At 49.1% G+C, this 14,777-nt stretch overlaps 1 protein-coding gene across 3 annotated transcripts in view; it reads left to right on the top strand.

Moving 5' to 3' along the window:
* HDGFL3 (HDGF like 3) overlaps positions 1-14,777 on the top strand; it is a 106,098-nt gene that overhangs the window by 18,127 nt on the left and 73,194 nt on the right. For 2 of the 3 annotated variants that reach the window (XR_003095628.1, XM_006030215.3), the window contains exon 1: positions 7,622-7,663. The exons of the other annotated variant lie outside the window; for it this stretch is intronic. Coding sequence is in view for 1 of the 2 variants with exons in the window: in XM_006030215.3 (XP_006030277.1) it covers positions 7,637-7,663 (27 nt within the window). In the remaining variant the exon portion in view is untranslated. Of the gene's footprint in view, positions 1-7,621; positions 7,664-14,777 lie in introns of those variants that run through there. 3 annotated transcript variants of the gene reach the window in all.

Here is a 14,777-nt window from a genome sequence, read left to right as displayed (position 1 = left end):
ATTGCCTCAGGAACATGTTATAGAGAGAAATTCAGCACTGCTTGTGATGCAGTCAGTACTATGTGGATGAGTGACATAAAAATCCCATGGGGAAAATGAATGTAATTCTGTATTCAGTGCAGAGTATGGATAGTGTCCAATTAAAAAAAAACTACATAGGGCTAGAAATTGAACATTGAGAAGAGGAGGAGGACAATCGAACAGCTGTCCATTCAACACGGGATGGACAGCACTCACTGAAAGAGGCAGGGGTCCTGTGGAAACCTAATGTAAGTATTAATCAAGGACCGTTGTGTCATAATGCCCATGTATAAGGGGTATAAATTAGATTGCACAGGCCATTGCTCCAGCCTTCCTTATTTTTTCGTGTGCTAGACCTTAATATTCTCTTCAACTAGTTTGTTCACAATATATTTCTTCAGTTTTAAACTGGAAACCCAGGAATTCTGTTATGTGGAATTACCTGGTTTTCCAAACAGGTCCATTGGCAGGATTAGAGACTTTAGATCCACTACACAGATCTCTGCCACTGCTACACTAAAGGAGGATAACCACACACTTTGCCAGTGGGTTTCACTGACATTTGCTAGTCAAAGGAATGGTGGGATTTCAGAACTTGTATTGTGCCCCGGGTTTTGAATGAGTGTGATTAGGGCAGTTACAGCCCTTTCTACCTGTGTTCGCCAGTCCTCACCGAGCTACCCTTTCTGCTAGTATCCTATTTCCTCCATACAGATTGCCCAAAGTTGCCTCTCCTCTGCTCTGGAGGACAGTGGGTGACTGTCTGTGAACTCAGCTGAGACTATCTCCTTGTTCTCAGCTCCAGTGCCAAGCTAGGAGGAGCAGTTGCTGAGAAGGTCCTGCTCAACCTGAGTCCCGAGTTGAAGTACGCTGGACTCAGCTCTGAGCAGACAGAACGTTCACAGAGTTTTGCTGCTGCTCTATATCAAACTTCACAGCAAGTATGTGAGAAGCATGTAGCTTGACCAAATGAAGACAGATTGTCATGGGTATAGGAGAAGGTACCTCTATTGCCCATCGCATCATCTCCCCATTTGCAAAGCTTAAGTACCTTCTCCAAAGTCTGAAAGTGCTAGAACCTCTCAGTCATCAGTTATTACAGTTATTTCAACATTGGCAAAACCTGTGTATTTTTCTCTAGCTTTATCAGTTCATTCTATCGGTTAAAGTCTGGCTAAATTACAAGCAACTAAAGTATGTCTACATGGCGAAAGGCAGCATCAGGCAGAGAGAACCAGTAGTTGGGCATATAGGAGATATGGAACAAGATACAGTATAGCTGTGTTAACATGGTCTTTTGCTGGGGCCAGAAATTGGTCTAGACTGGGGTAGTGCTGTGCTAGCATGACTATGCTACTTCTGGCTTGGTAGCTAATGTGTGCAGGGCTAGCTTGGATATCTGTGCACAGCAACATCTTGGACTGTGTAGACCAGTGATTCTCAGCCAAGGTACCACGGCACCTGGGGGGCCTTGGAATTCTTTAAGAAGTACCACAGGGTGCCATACAATGTTAGCACTGTTAGGTGTGCAAACATGATTCATTAGATAAACCTAGAGATTAAAAATAGGAATCCATAGTATTAAAGACATTCTGACCCGTTGTGGTCTGAGTTCTTTGCAACAGAAGTACTGTTCTATTATTTTTATGTAGTAAAAAATGAATGAAAGTTAAGAGATGGAATTTTCTGATGAGTGCCTTGAGCCTAACGAGGGTGCCTTGAGTCTACAAAGGTTGAGAACCACTGATGTCAACTCTGCTACACATGCTAACAAGCTCCTAGGTATCGCAGGATCTCTGCATGGTCCTTTCTGTATTGTAGCCTGAAAACACAGGCTTCTATTGGAAAGTGTTAAGTGATGCCTTCAATAAAATCTGCTTGCTCTACCTACAATGCTTTGCTTGAGATAAAATGGCTATAGGCAGCATGGCATAATGGCAAAGCATTCTTGTTAATAAAACTCCCCGTGTCCTACAAATCTTCAAACTGATAATTCATCTCCCCATCTATAAGGCAAGTTTAATTTAGACTGAAGTGCTATAAAGCTCCAATTCTAATGGAAACACTTGTACATCCCATCTATAATATCTAAAGTACCCACCATCCCCTTAAAGGTTGTCTAATTGAAGGTGCCTAAGTAATTGCACTAATGAGCATCATAAGGTGTCTAAAAGCAATTCTATATATTTTTCACTACCTGTGATGCACGTGTGCATCACCCTTCTCTTTCTTTCAAGTGTATGAAAGTGAACATTTTTGATCCCCCCATGAGCTGGTTCTCTCCAGTAATTAAGGCTATCCTAATGGACATGGTAAGTGCCTTTCTGCGCACCTTGGGATGGACATATAATATCATGGACTCTTTCTGTCTGACATAAAATAGTTCTATAATTGCAAATAGTGCTCTCAGACTTGCCTTGCACAAGGGAATGGTGCAGTTGTGGCTCAGAACAATTTCCTATTGAAATATTTAACAGACAATTGCTACCTTATTGTGGACATAAGCAAAATACTAAACATTGCATTCTGTCCTTACAGACATATTTTTCCACACAGGAAAAGGAGATGCAGACAGAAAGAAAATTAAATCAGCTCTAGACATTTATGGCAAAGGCAATTAACAATTGTTTGAAAGTAAAAATTTTATTTATTATTTTTCAGTAGATTATGGAAACGTTAATTAGATATGGACCTGTCCTGAAGCATTTACTGTCTAATTACAGGAGGGATTCAAACAGGTAACAAAATGCTGTAAAAGGTAATGGAGAGAATATTAGGAGGAAATATATTCATTTGTGATGCCTGTGTCTGCTGGGTATAACTAACTGCCCTCAAAATAACTGTATTCATTGATATGAATAAGCTAGAAGTGGGATTTTGGTCCACAGATGAACTGTCAAATTAGTAGACAGCTGGTATGCACACAAGTGCCCATGGTGTGTGTGCAAAAACTCACATTTACAACTCTGGGGGCTTCTTTTGACAAGCAGGTCTCCCATCGAAGTCCGGGAGTTGTCCTTGATGAGAATTTCCAAAGAAACACAGGGCCAGAATTTGGTTGGAATGGATGAAACTCTGTTAACTTGAATGCAATTGGCATCAGATCCCTGGCATTCAGGGGCAAGTTCCCTTCTAGCATACATATGATCCTATGCCTCATGTTGAAGAAGCTCCCTTACCCTTAGCAGTCCTTGTGCACCAGCAGGAGCAGATCCACGGGCATGTGGTAGTGCATTCATATGCCCTGTAATTCCTGCCAATGGTGTAGGGCAGGGTTTTTCAACATTTTCTAAGAAGTGTACCCTTTCTGCCTCAAAGTTTCAGCTCATGTACCCCTTTATATATTTTTTTTCTTGGTTTTAAGTTGCAGGGGAGGGGCAGATCACGGCCCCTGTGGCAAGGGAGGGAGTGAGCCTGGGGCAGAGGAAGATGCTGCACAGCTGGAGCACAGTATGGGATGGAGCCACAAGAGTGGTTCATCTGGGAGGCACAGGAGGTGGGGGGCAGTTCCTGACACTGCACGGACCCTGGTAGAGGTCCAGGGGGCACGTGCCAGATCTGTACACGGGGCAGAAGCAACTGCTTCTGCAGGCTGGACTCTGCACCCTGCTGCCCCAAGAGCTACACAATGCCATGTGCCTGTTGTGGCCAGACGAGCAGGAGAGACACCCCCCGCCCCCCAGCAGGTAAGTGTGTGTGGGGGGCGGAAAAAGGGGCCAGGGTGGGGCCAGATCAAAAATGGGCAGGGGAGTTATGTCTCTGCCTGCTCCCAGGAGCAGGCCCCGAGGAGCGAGGGCAACAGTGCCCCTCTACGGGCTGCACATGTGCTACTAAACTGGATTGGGGGGGTGGGGAGGGCATGGCTCGCACGTGGTGGCCAGCAGTGCCCTGCACTGTTGCTCCCATGGCCAGTCATACTTGTGGCTCTATGGGCTGCTGATGGGTGGCACACAAGCTGCAAGGTGTGCCAGCAGCCTGTGGAGCCACACACGTGACTGGCTGCAGGAAAATCATGTGAGGCACGGCAGCGGTGGTGTGGGGTGGTGGCGGTGGCAACTGCCGCATGCAAGCCCACCTCTCCTGGCTGGCTGGCTGGGCAGTGTGCATGCGGCCTACAAAAAGGCACCGCTACCCTCAGTCCCCCTTCCTCCCCCCCGCCACCCCCAGCTCTGCTCTGGGAAGTGGGCACAGACAGCAAGCTGAGGTGGGGGGTGGGGAGGCACCACAGGTATGCCACGTGGAACAAGTGGCACCCAGCACTCCCCTCCCCCGGGTAAGAAAGAAAGTATAGCAAGGCACCAGGGCGGATGTTGCTACCACAGCCTGGGGTGTGCTCCATCCCTGCCTACCTGTCTGCCCATACCCCCTACAGCCTAAGTACCCCTACGGATACACATACCCCCAATTGACAACCCCTGGTGTAGGGAGGCAGGTCCCAGCTCTTCAGAGGGGTGGCTGGGCCATGTGGCTGTGAGGGGAGCTAGCACAGTGCCCTCAGGCCCTCTCCACCTTAGTACCAGTCAGGCAGAGATGTAGACAGCTACTTCTGCTCTCTGGGAAGGGTGGAGTGTGGGTGGGGATGGGATGAGCATATTGTGCCAACCAACCATAGCAGCAACAGGGCTGTTGCATGATGCAGCTTGGGCTCCCTGCACTCCAGTTGCTGCTGCTGCTGCTATGCTGCTGGGCTCCTGCACGGAGGACTGTAACAGGAGGGCCTTCTCTGGGGCCGTTCTACCAATGCCCCACCCACCTTTTCTGGGCCACCCACCCACCTTCACCTGCCATGCCTTGTTGTTATCTAATTAATTATCTTAATTAGGCAGGAGGCTGCCCATTGTTTGCCCTGGTGCCAGGGGGTGCTATCTATAGCTCTGTTCCTCCCCTACACAGCAGCCCAAGCCTTGCAGATGGCATCCACAGAAGTTAGTCTCACTGGCTCTACACTGGGCCCCAGAATCCTTCAATCTAGCCACCTCCATTCAGGCACCCTACTCTGCCCTCATTTGGGGATGCCTAGCTCCCTGAAACTATTTTCCCCTCTCAGACATGGTCCCTCTGGGACCTTTGGCCACATAAGCCCTGGCCTTACCTCCAAGGCCAGTCAGAACCCAAGGCTCTCATCTCTGGGCATCCCTTGCGGTGGGCCCCCGGCCCTTTTTATTGTTCTGGTCCTGGCCCCAGCATTGACCAGTCAAGGGTACTCTCAGTCAGGCCTCTGAGCCTCTTACCCCACTCTCTTTTTTCCAGGGTCTGCCTCCTGGCCCCTACTAGAGGTAACCCACCCGATTGTGGGAGCTGGAGTTATTAAAGCACCCCAACCTGCCTTTCACAGGGGTGGTAACTGGCCTGGCACTTCCTGGGGGCTCCTGCACCACTGAGAGCCCCACCAAGCCACCCACTCCCAGCAGGGTGCAGTTTTATGTCATGACCAGGACCAGGAGCCTCCAAACCATCCCCTATAGCTCCTGTCCTTACCTCCAGGATGTTCCAAGCAGCCTTATAGCCAGGCAATGTTACTGCCTGGCCAGCCAGCAGCATAATGCTCTGTTTATATGGGTGGCCAAAGATCTAAAAATGGCTGGCACAATCAAGCACCTGCTGGCTGCTTGGCTCAGGTCTTAAAGGCTCAGGTCTTAAAGCGGCAGGCACCAACAGTGCCCTGCCACAAGGACAGCAGTATATCAGGGGTGGGGGATAAGTGGGGTGGGAGCTCCAGAAGCTGATTTTGGAGGGGGCACTGGACGGGGGTGTTCTGCAACCAGGTAATGGGAAGTCTGTCTTTCAGCTGCAGCAGCCAGGGCCTATGTGCGTACCTGCACCACAGCAGCAGGAGCTGGAGTGAGGAGAGCTCAAACCATGTTAGGTAACATCACTGGTGCTGAAGTCAGACCATCCAGGCACTGCTAGAGCCCACAGGGCACACCTGAGAGACAAGGAGCAGCTACAGAAAGGGTGACTTCACCTGCCATTCCCACTGTCCCTGGCTGCAGAGCTGCCTTAAGAAAAATGGTGCCTTAGAGGAATTTTATTTTGGCACCCTCCACCCCCTGGTGTCTTGCCCCCAGTGCCCTCCCAGTCACCGGCACTATGTGCATGGGGTGTGTGTGAGGCAAGGGAGAAGGTGAGGGATATATGGCGGGGCATGGGGTATTTGTGTAGGGGGTGGGGAAGGCAGGGCTGCCCACACAGGAAGCCCAGCCCCAGCAGCAGGGCCCCACCACCCAAGCATCCCTATCCGTGCCCTCACCCTCAGCAGTGGTGGTGGTAGCCAAGTGGGGCTGCAGCTCAGTCTCTAGGCCCAGCAGGTCAATGATAGCAAATCCTTTGGTACACAAGTCAGAACCGCCCAGTTATGCCGCCTTCTCACTGGGCACTGCCACTTTGCCTTGGGCCCGGCTCTCAGCATCCTCCTTCCGGCCCATCATGCTGCCTGGCAGCTCCCACCACAGCCACTGCTGCTGCCCCAGGGGTTTTTGTCCTACTGCGCCAGCCAGCCAGTTCCAATCAGCTCTGGGCACAGCTAGGGGAGGCTGCCCAGCCCCCAGGATTAGTTGCTACTGAAGTCCCCTGATGGCTCTTCCCTGGCATGAGCAGCTGGGCAGGGAAGGGTGCATGTATCCATGTCTGTGTATGTGTGGTGCCCCCCTGACCCACCCTGGGTGGTTGTCCATGCTGGTTGGCTCTGCCAGGCTGACCCAGGAATGGGGCGGGGACCCCCAGGGCGCTAGACTTGGCTGGGGTGACAGTGAAGGTGGCAGGTAGGTTCCCTCTTGCTGCCCCTGCTCTCAGCTGGCAGGACGTGTCAGGAGCTGGGCAGGGAGGTGAGACTTGCTCACTGCTACTGCTGTCCTCTGATGACCCAGGCATGGGGTAACCCCAGAACTGCAGGAAGGTTCTGAACTCAACCAGGGACAGCAGAAGCAGGTGTGTCCCTCTTTCCCACCTCTGCCCCCTGCTCAGCCCCCCACCAGCCCAGCAGCTCCAGCAGTGCCTTGCCCTTCACCACAGTCTGAAGGGTGGTGCTGGTGGCATCTGTCATAGCCCCTTTTTCTTAATCCTGAATCTACCCATGAGCAGCAGCAGATAAATGCTTCTTAGCAATGACATAAGGGAGATTAGTATGTAACAGGAGAACTGTCTCTGAACAGATTACAAACTTTGTGAGGTTGTGTCAGTGGCTTATGATAGATCGTACATTATTACATCAACTGAGGAATGATTTAACACACAGCTTGTTTGTTGGTCATGCCAGGTTTTCTGTGCAGCAGCAGCAGAAACATTTGTGGGCAGCACATTTGCAGAATAGTTGGCCTGCTTTTGGCTTATCAGAAGTGACTGCCTTTCTATTTTTTTTTGCAGTCCTTCCCCCATGCTCTTCACAATGTGCTGAATGAGTAGCTGCTTACAAAGGCAAGTTTTAAGGCCTTTAAAAATGTTTTTGTTTTGACTAAAACTAAGGAAAATTCCTTAATTGGTGACAAATGTTTTGCAGTAAATATGCAAACAGAACAGGGCTACATTCTTGCATCAAGTCCTGGGACAAATTACATGTGCAGCTTGATCGCAATGCAGGAACATTTGGTGCTTCCTGCATACACCTGTATTGGGACAAATGGATCTCCAAAAGAGAGGTGTTTTGGTGAGTGAAATGCAGGTTTTAGTGCAACATCCAAAGACTTTGGATTTTGCTCTCCTGAGACTGGCTTTGCAGGTAAAGCGCGTGCGCGTGTGCGTGTATATGTGTGTGTGTGCGTGTATGTGTGTGTGTGCGTGTGTGTGTGTGTGTAATCGCCATAATTTCCTTCTTGGGGAAATCTGATATTCATCCTCCATCTCTAGGCACATGACTAGACAGAGTTATAAAAACTGACATCTGTAAATGGGATTGTCTCAAGGCAAATATTATGAAAAAAAATGTTGGCCGCAAAGAGCGCTTATAAATTTGCATGCACTTGTTTTATGCCCTCAGTTTTAGCGGATTGTGGCCTTCTTCTTTGACTTTCTTGCATATTTTAACAACTCTTGTAACAGCAAGACATTGACTGCCATTGTCCCCCCTGCCTTACCTGTGGCAGGTTAGGGCATCACACTTTGTGGTTGTGTCTGGGTTGCCAATAGATTAGACAATGCATTTGTATAGGATGGTTTGGATAGGGATGATCCTGTCTCTGGCAGGGGTTTGGACTTAGGTGACCTCTGAAAGCCCCTTCCAGTCCTACTTTTCTATGATTCTGTCGTGTCAAGGGAAACTGTGCTCATTATTTAGCTCAGCTCACTAAAGCATCAGAGAGATTAAGGAGGTATCTTTTACAGAAGGAAACTCTTTTGGCATCCATTGCTAAAAGTAACAGTGCAGTGGTGCTCCTTAGGGTGAAGTTACACATTACATTTAGACCATACAAAGGGCACTTAAAATGCAAGCATATTAAAGCATCTTAACATTTGGTAAGTGCATCTTAGTTGCATCCCTTCAGAAGAGGGTTAACACTGGCCCATGCTACCTAGCTTATGTTAGAGTAACTCCAGTCTGCTTCACGGAGATAAAACAAGCAATTTGCAGTTTTCCAGCACCCCAAGATGCATCACTCCCAGCTTCCTTCTCTTCACTCCTCCCCACCCCCCCCAACTTCTAGCCACAACCCTGCTCAACAGCCCCCTTGTGGCAAGTTGGACAAGAAACAGGATTAACCATTCATGTGCAACTACTGCAGCATATTATAACTTTAATACCACTTAATATTTCACAGATTTAGTATGGTCTAAGTGTAATGTGTTATTACAAGCAGGACTTCTATGTAGAGTCTACTTAAGGAACTACAGACCAGTCAGCTTCAACTCAGTCCCTAGAAAAATCATGGAGCAGATCCTCAAGGAATTCATTTCTAAGCACTTGGAGGAGAAGAAGGTGATTAGAAACAGTCAGCATGGATTCACCAGGGGCAAGTCATGTCCAGCTTGATTGCCTTCTATGATGAGGTGACTGGATATGGGGAGACCAGTGGATGCGATGTACTTTCTTTTAGCAAGGATTTTGATACAGTTTCCCACAACATTCTCACAGGCAAGCTAAGGGAGTATGGGCTGGATGAATGGACTGTAAAGTGGATAGAAAACTGGCTGGAGCATCGGGCTCCGAGAGTAGTAATCAATGGCTCAATGTCTAGTTGGCAACAAGTATCAAGTAGAGTGCCCCAGGGGTCGGTGCTGGGGCCAGTTTTGTTCAATGTCTTCATCAATGACCTGGAAGATGGCATAAAGTGCACCCTCAGCAAGTTTGCAGATGACACCAAGCTGGGGAGAGTAGTAGATATGCTGGAGGGTAGGGCAAGAATTCAGAGTGCCTTAGACAAATTGGATAACTGGGCAAAAAGAAATCTCATGAGGTTCAACAAAGACAAGGGACAACAGTACAAAGTCCTGCACTTGGCACGGAACAATCCCATGCACCGGTGTGGGCGGGGGGCTGACTAGGTGGGCAGCAGCTCTGCAGAAAAGGACCTGTGGGGTTACAGTGGACCATAAGCTGAATATGAGCCAGCAGTGTGGCCTTGTTGCCAGGAAGACTAATGGCATACTGGGCTGCATTGTGGCCTTGTTGCCAGGAAAACTAATGGCATACTGGGCTGCATTGGTAGGTGTGTTGCCAGCAGACCATGGGAAGTGATTATTCAGCACTGGTGATGCCACATCTGGAGTACTGTGTTCAGTTTTGGGCCCCCTACTACAGAAAGGGTGTGGACAAATTGGAGAGAGTTCAGCGAAGGGCAGCAAAAATGGTGAGGGGGCTGGGGGACATGACTTGTGAGGGAACTGGGCTTAGTTAGTCTAGAGAAAAGGAGACTGAGAGGGGACTAAATAGCAGCCTTCAACAACCTGAAGGAGGGTTTGAAAGAGGATGGAGCTAGACTGTTCTCAGTGGTGGCAGATGATAGAACAAGGAACAATGGTCTCAAGTTGCAGTAAGGGAAGTTTAGGTTAGATATTGGGAAACATTTTCTCACTAGGAGAGTAGTAAAACACTGGAACAGGTTACCCAAAAAGTTTGTTGACTCTCCATCCTTGGAAGTTTTCAAAACCTGGCTAGACAAAGCTTTGGCTGGGATGACCTAGTTGGGGATGGTCCTGCTCTGAGCAGGGGGTTGGACCCTTCTGAGGTCCCTTCCAACCCTAGTTTTCTATGATTCTATGAAATGTGCCCTCCACTAATAGCAATGCAATAGAGAGATGGACAGTGTGACCACTGCCTGTTCATCCTTGGGTGGATCTTGTGCAGTAGGCATGGTCAACATGTGGCATGAGTGCCATAACGTGGTATGGGCAGGCTGTGTGTGTGATGTGGCAGATCAGGGAGGAGACAGGCAGCACAGCGATGGATAGGACAGGAAGCCAAAAGCAGAGCAACAGATGTAGGTAAGGAGCAGAAAGGTGAGTAGCATATCAGACAGGAAGCACAGGGCAGCAAATGGGAAAGAAGACAGCAAATCGGGCAGAGGAAGAAGAGCGGAGTGGCACTCAGGGAGGGTGCTGAGCTAATTTGTGGCATCCTACTGAAAAGGTTGGCCCCCACAGTACTACAGGGAGGTTGAATGTGTCCTCCACTGATTTGGAAAAGTAACCCTGACCTGTTGTATGATGTGAAGCAACAGAAGAGACATTTGTTCATGCAGTCCTCATGAGAATTTCAGCCTTTGTGAGAAGTTTTATGCATGTCTGGGGATTGACAGGAATATAACATACTTACTCCTTGGCTGTACCATGTTACAGAACAGTACACAGCACAGCCTAGGTCAGGGCTATGCAACTGGCAGCCTGGCAGCTGTATGTGGCCCCTGAAGGGTTAATCTGCAGCCCCTGGACACCCCCCCCCCCATTACCCCCCCAGCTGCCACTCACCACCCCTTCCCCAATTCCTCTGCTTGCAGCTGCAACCAGGGGCTTCAGGCTCCCCCCCCCTTCTCTGGCTTCCACATCCTTCCCCTGTCCCAAGGGGCAGTGTGATGTGCCTGGGGCCCGTGCAGTGGAGGAGCTGCAGTTGGGGGGCTGAAGCATGCAGCTTGGGGAGCCTGTGGCTTGTGTTGGTGTGGTCTATGCAGCATGCGACTCCTGCTGGTGTGGCCCAGGGGGATATGGCCACTTAGAAGCTGGACAACCCTGGCCTTGGTGATGTGAGCAGAGGTTGCATGCCTATATTTGGTTATGACATATCAATGACATTCACAACGCCACAAACCATTTTGTTTTCTCTTGTTGACTGTGACTATAATTTTACAGGAACTCCAGTCTATAGTCTTTGTTCAGATGGGATACTAAGCATTTGGGAAGGCATTTTTGGTGCATCTAGCAATCTAATTCTGGTTCAGTAACAATCTCTGTAGACACTTCATTCAGGGATCCCAAAATGTTGTACCAGGGTGGTGGTTATCCCTGTTTCACAGACAGGGGACAGTGTGGAACAAGGAGATTGACTTGCCAGGGTCACTGAGCAGTCAAAAGCAGGGCAGAGTATAGAACCAATCAATCAGTGCTACACCTAACAGGAGACATTACTACCTCCCCTCCCAACCTCTTCACCCTGACCTTGATTGATACACATGTGCAAGCTCTAATGCAGTGGCTCTCAACCTTTTCTGTACCAAGACTCATTTGTAAACATCGATGGCCAGTCCCCACCCAGTGCTCCTCACTCCTGACCCACTGCCCTCTGCCCCCAGGCCTCAGCATGTGGAGCAGGGGGTGGGTGTGAGGGGAAGAGGGGAGTTGTGGGGCATGGGGGCCAGGCTGAAACTCTTGATAGCCTGCAAGGGAAAAGCCATGCTTTCCCATGTTTTTCTCCTTTAAAGGAGAATCCATTTGTTGATCCATTTTTTAAGTCTGTTCACAACCCTTTCGTATATTCTTGTGACCCACTTTTGCTCATGACCTACAGGTTGAGAAACATTGCTCTAATGCAGGGGTTCTCAATCCCTGGGCTGCGGCCACGGCAGGTCGGCTGCTGGTCTACAGCACGGTTGGCTGCCGGACTGGAAGTGGGTGTGGACCAGCAAACCACGGCCCCCCAGAGCCTGCCGGAGAGGCCACGGCTCCTTCTGCAGGGCCCGTGGCAGCAAAGGGTTTGGCCCACCCCCAGGAGGTGGGGGCATCCTTACCTGTTTGCTGGCTGGAAATTCTGGCCGTGGTTGGCTGTGACTGCTGGGCTGTGGTTTGCCAGACCACAGCCACTTACGGGCCAAGTAAAAACTTTGAGACCCCCTGCTCTAATGGATAAAATATTCTCCATGCAATGCAATCTCAACACTTCTTTCACCTCCTCTCACCCTCTCCTTCACCAGACTCCTCTCAAAACAACCTACTGCTACACCAAATGTCGACACCTACTAGTTTTGGAGGGAAAACAGTTTTTCTAAGGAACTGTGCACTGAAAGGGGAAAGAAGGCCATATTACAGTTGTAGTTCAGGTTTATACTGGACTATAGTTGTGGCACTAGTAAGGGATGCCCTCAGAGTCAAAGGCAGAGTCAAGGTGGGCTTGACTTCTCATTTCCACACTTCCGTGGGATTATGGTGGTAGTAGAACTCTAGATGCTTCTCAACAAAGATGTTGTGTATTTATTTAGGTTTTTGTTGCTTAATTGTAGGTGGGAATTGGCAGGTGTATTAGCAGCTGTGTGTGCAGCCTTCCCTGATGAAGAATAAAATGTAAGAAAATTTGGCTCCTGATGAAGAAGGATTTAATGTGTGGCATGCCCTACCTATGTGTGTACACCTAGCTGCAACAAATTCAGTGGACATGCACACACTTTAAGAACTACCAGCATTAATACAATGACTTTCAGTGATTTCCTATTAAATATGATTGGTGAGAAACTAAATAAACCTCTATAAAAAAATAAAATTTGCTGTGAAACATCAATTGCACTGTTTGGCTACCAATGTTGAAGATGTAGCAACATTGCAGTGAAAGTGAGGCTGCCACTCATGCACATACCCTGGCTAGCTTGAACATATAAAGCTTGGGTTGTGATGGTGTGATACCACAGCACTGTGAAATTCAGCGCAGGACAATTGCCAGAGGATTTATCTACCTTCTCTGGTGTGTTTTGCCACCTGCATTGCTGAGCATTGTGCTGCAGTGGCCACTTAGCCACACTGGAGCAGTTTAAAGCTAGCTTGGATTTATCAACCCAGGCTGCAGTCACATCTTGACTGCACCCTTTGGGAGGGAGAGGGATTCATGCTCCATATGAGCATGAGAGCAGTGCTGCTCAACCAGGGTACTGGGGTATCCATGGGTACCACAAGATCCTTTGAAGAATACCCTGAGGTATGAGAAGATAGGTGTAGGCTCAGGCTCATCACAGTTTAGCCACTGCTCCATCCCTTTTTCTCTGGTCCCTCTCCAAGGAGGTAAACACTGTTTACCTTTTAGATGGGGTGTGGGTCAATTCAGGAAATTGAGAGGCACCTTGAGTGTAATAATTAGGTCTATTGAGAGATGCCTCAACTCTAAAAAAGGTTGAGAACCACAGCTATAGGGTCTTCACCAAGTATGTCCATGTTGGTGCTGGAGCTGCTAGATACTACTATAATAGACATAGTAAATATCAATAATAATCCCATGGAATAATAATTAATTGAAGTTGCTATTCTTTGTTATTTTGCTAGTTGAATCTTGGAGTAAAAAAGTTGCAGGATCCAGGTGTCAGTCAGATTAGTGATTTGATACTGCCATGCAGGCTTAAACCAAGGTGTGGGGATTGGCTGGTGCATTAGGAACGGATGCATTGTTTATGTATTTGGAGAGGAGAATTTGAGATGGTGGCAGGATCCGGCCCACTCCATGTCCCAGATCTGAGTCTTAATAATGTTGGTGTTATGCTGTTTTTAGGTGGAAGCATTTGGGTTTGGGTATGAGAACTAAACAGGATGGATGCAGCAAACACCAGCATGTTAGACTGCTTTGATGCCCTACGCGGTGGTGGAAGCATTTCATATTTAGGCTGAAGAATTTTGGGGTGTGGGTACAAACTTAGCAGCATCTTGCGAATTCTGTAGCCTGGATCCAGTCCTTTGTGGCCTCGTTGCACCAGGGTCTGGAATTTGGTGGTGGGGTTGCATTTGGTGGATGGGGGAAAACTGGGGAGATTGAGGGGCAAAAACCAGGATCCAGATTTCGGGGGTCCCGAAATGCCTGGTGTAGAAGTTCCTGGCTGGATGCGTTGAAATGGGAGGTTCCGGCACCACCATTACCAGGATTAATGTCCTGGGTTTGCGCCTTTGTGCCCTTGCGGGGCCAGAAATGCTGGTGCCTGGTGTATTTTGGGGCAGCGAAGGGGTGGGGAGCTGGATGTGTTGTGGCTTTCAGCAGGGAGCTGGGGAGTCGGTGGCAAAAAAACAGCAAAAAAATCAGCAGGATCCATGTCGATCCGGCTTTTGCCTTTCTCCGAGCCCCCCTGTAAAGCGAGCACAAAGGAAGCCCCATGCCTCAGCCGGGGATGAAGGGGGAGAGGCGACCGAGCAGCTCGGCGCTCTGCTCTTTGCGTAGAAACCGATCCGTGGACCTAGAAAATAACAGGAAGGGAAAGTAGGGAAGAGGGAAAAAAAAAAAAAACCCCGAGATCCTGTTTTCAGTCGCTGCCCGAGGAATAATTTGGAGGAGAAGGATCCATATTTCTGCGGCGGCGGCGGCGGGATGGAGCGGGCGGCGTGAGCGCGGGGGCTCCGTCTTGGGCAGCGCGGGGGCTCCTGCTCGCCCG

This window comes from Alligator sinensis, unplaced genomic scaffold (assembly GCF_000455745.1).
Source record: "Alligator sinensis unplaced genomic scaffold, ASM45574v1 scaffold259_1, whole genome shotgun sequence".
NCBI lineage: Eukaryota > Metazoa > Chordata > Crocodylia > Alligatoridae > Alligator > Alligator sinensis.
This window is presented reverse-complemented; position numbering and strand designations above follow the sequence as displayed.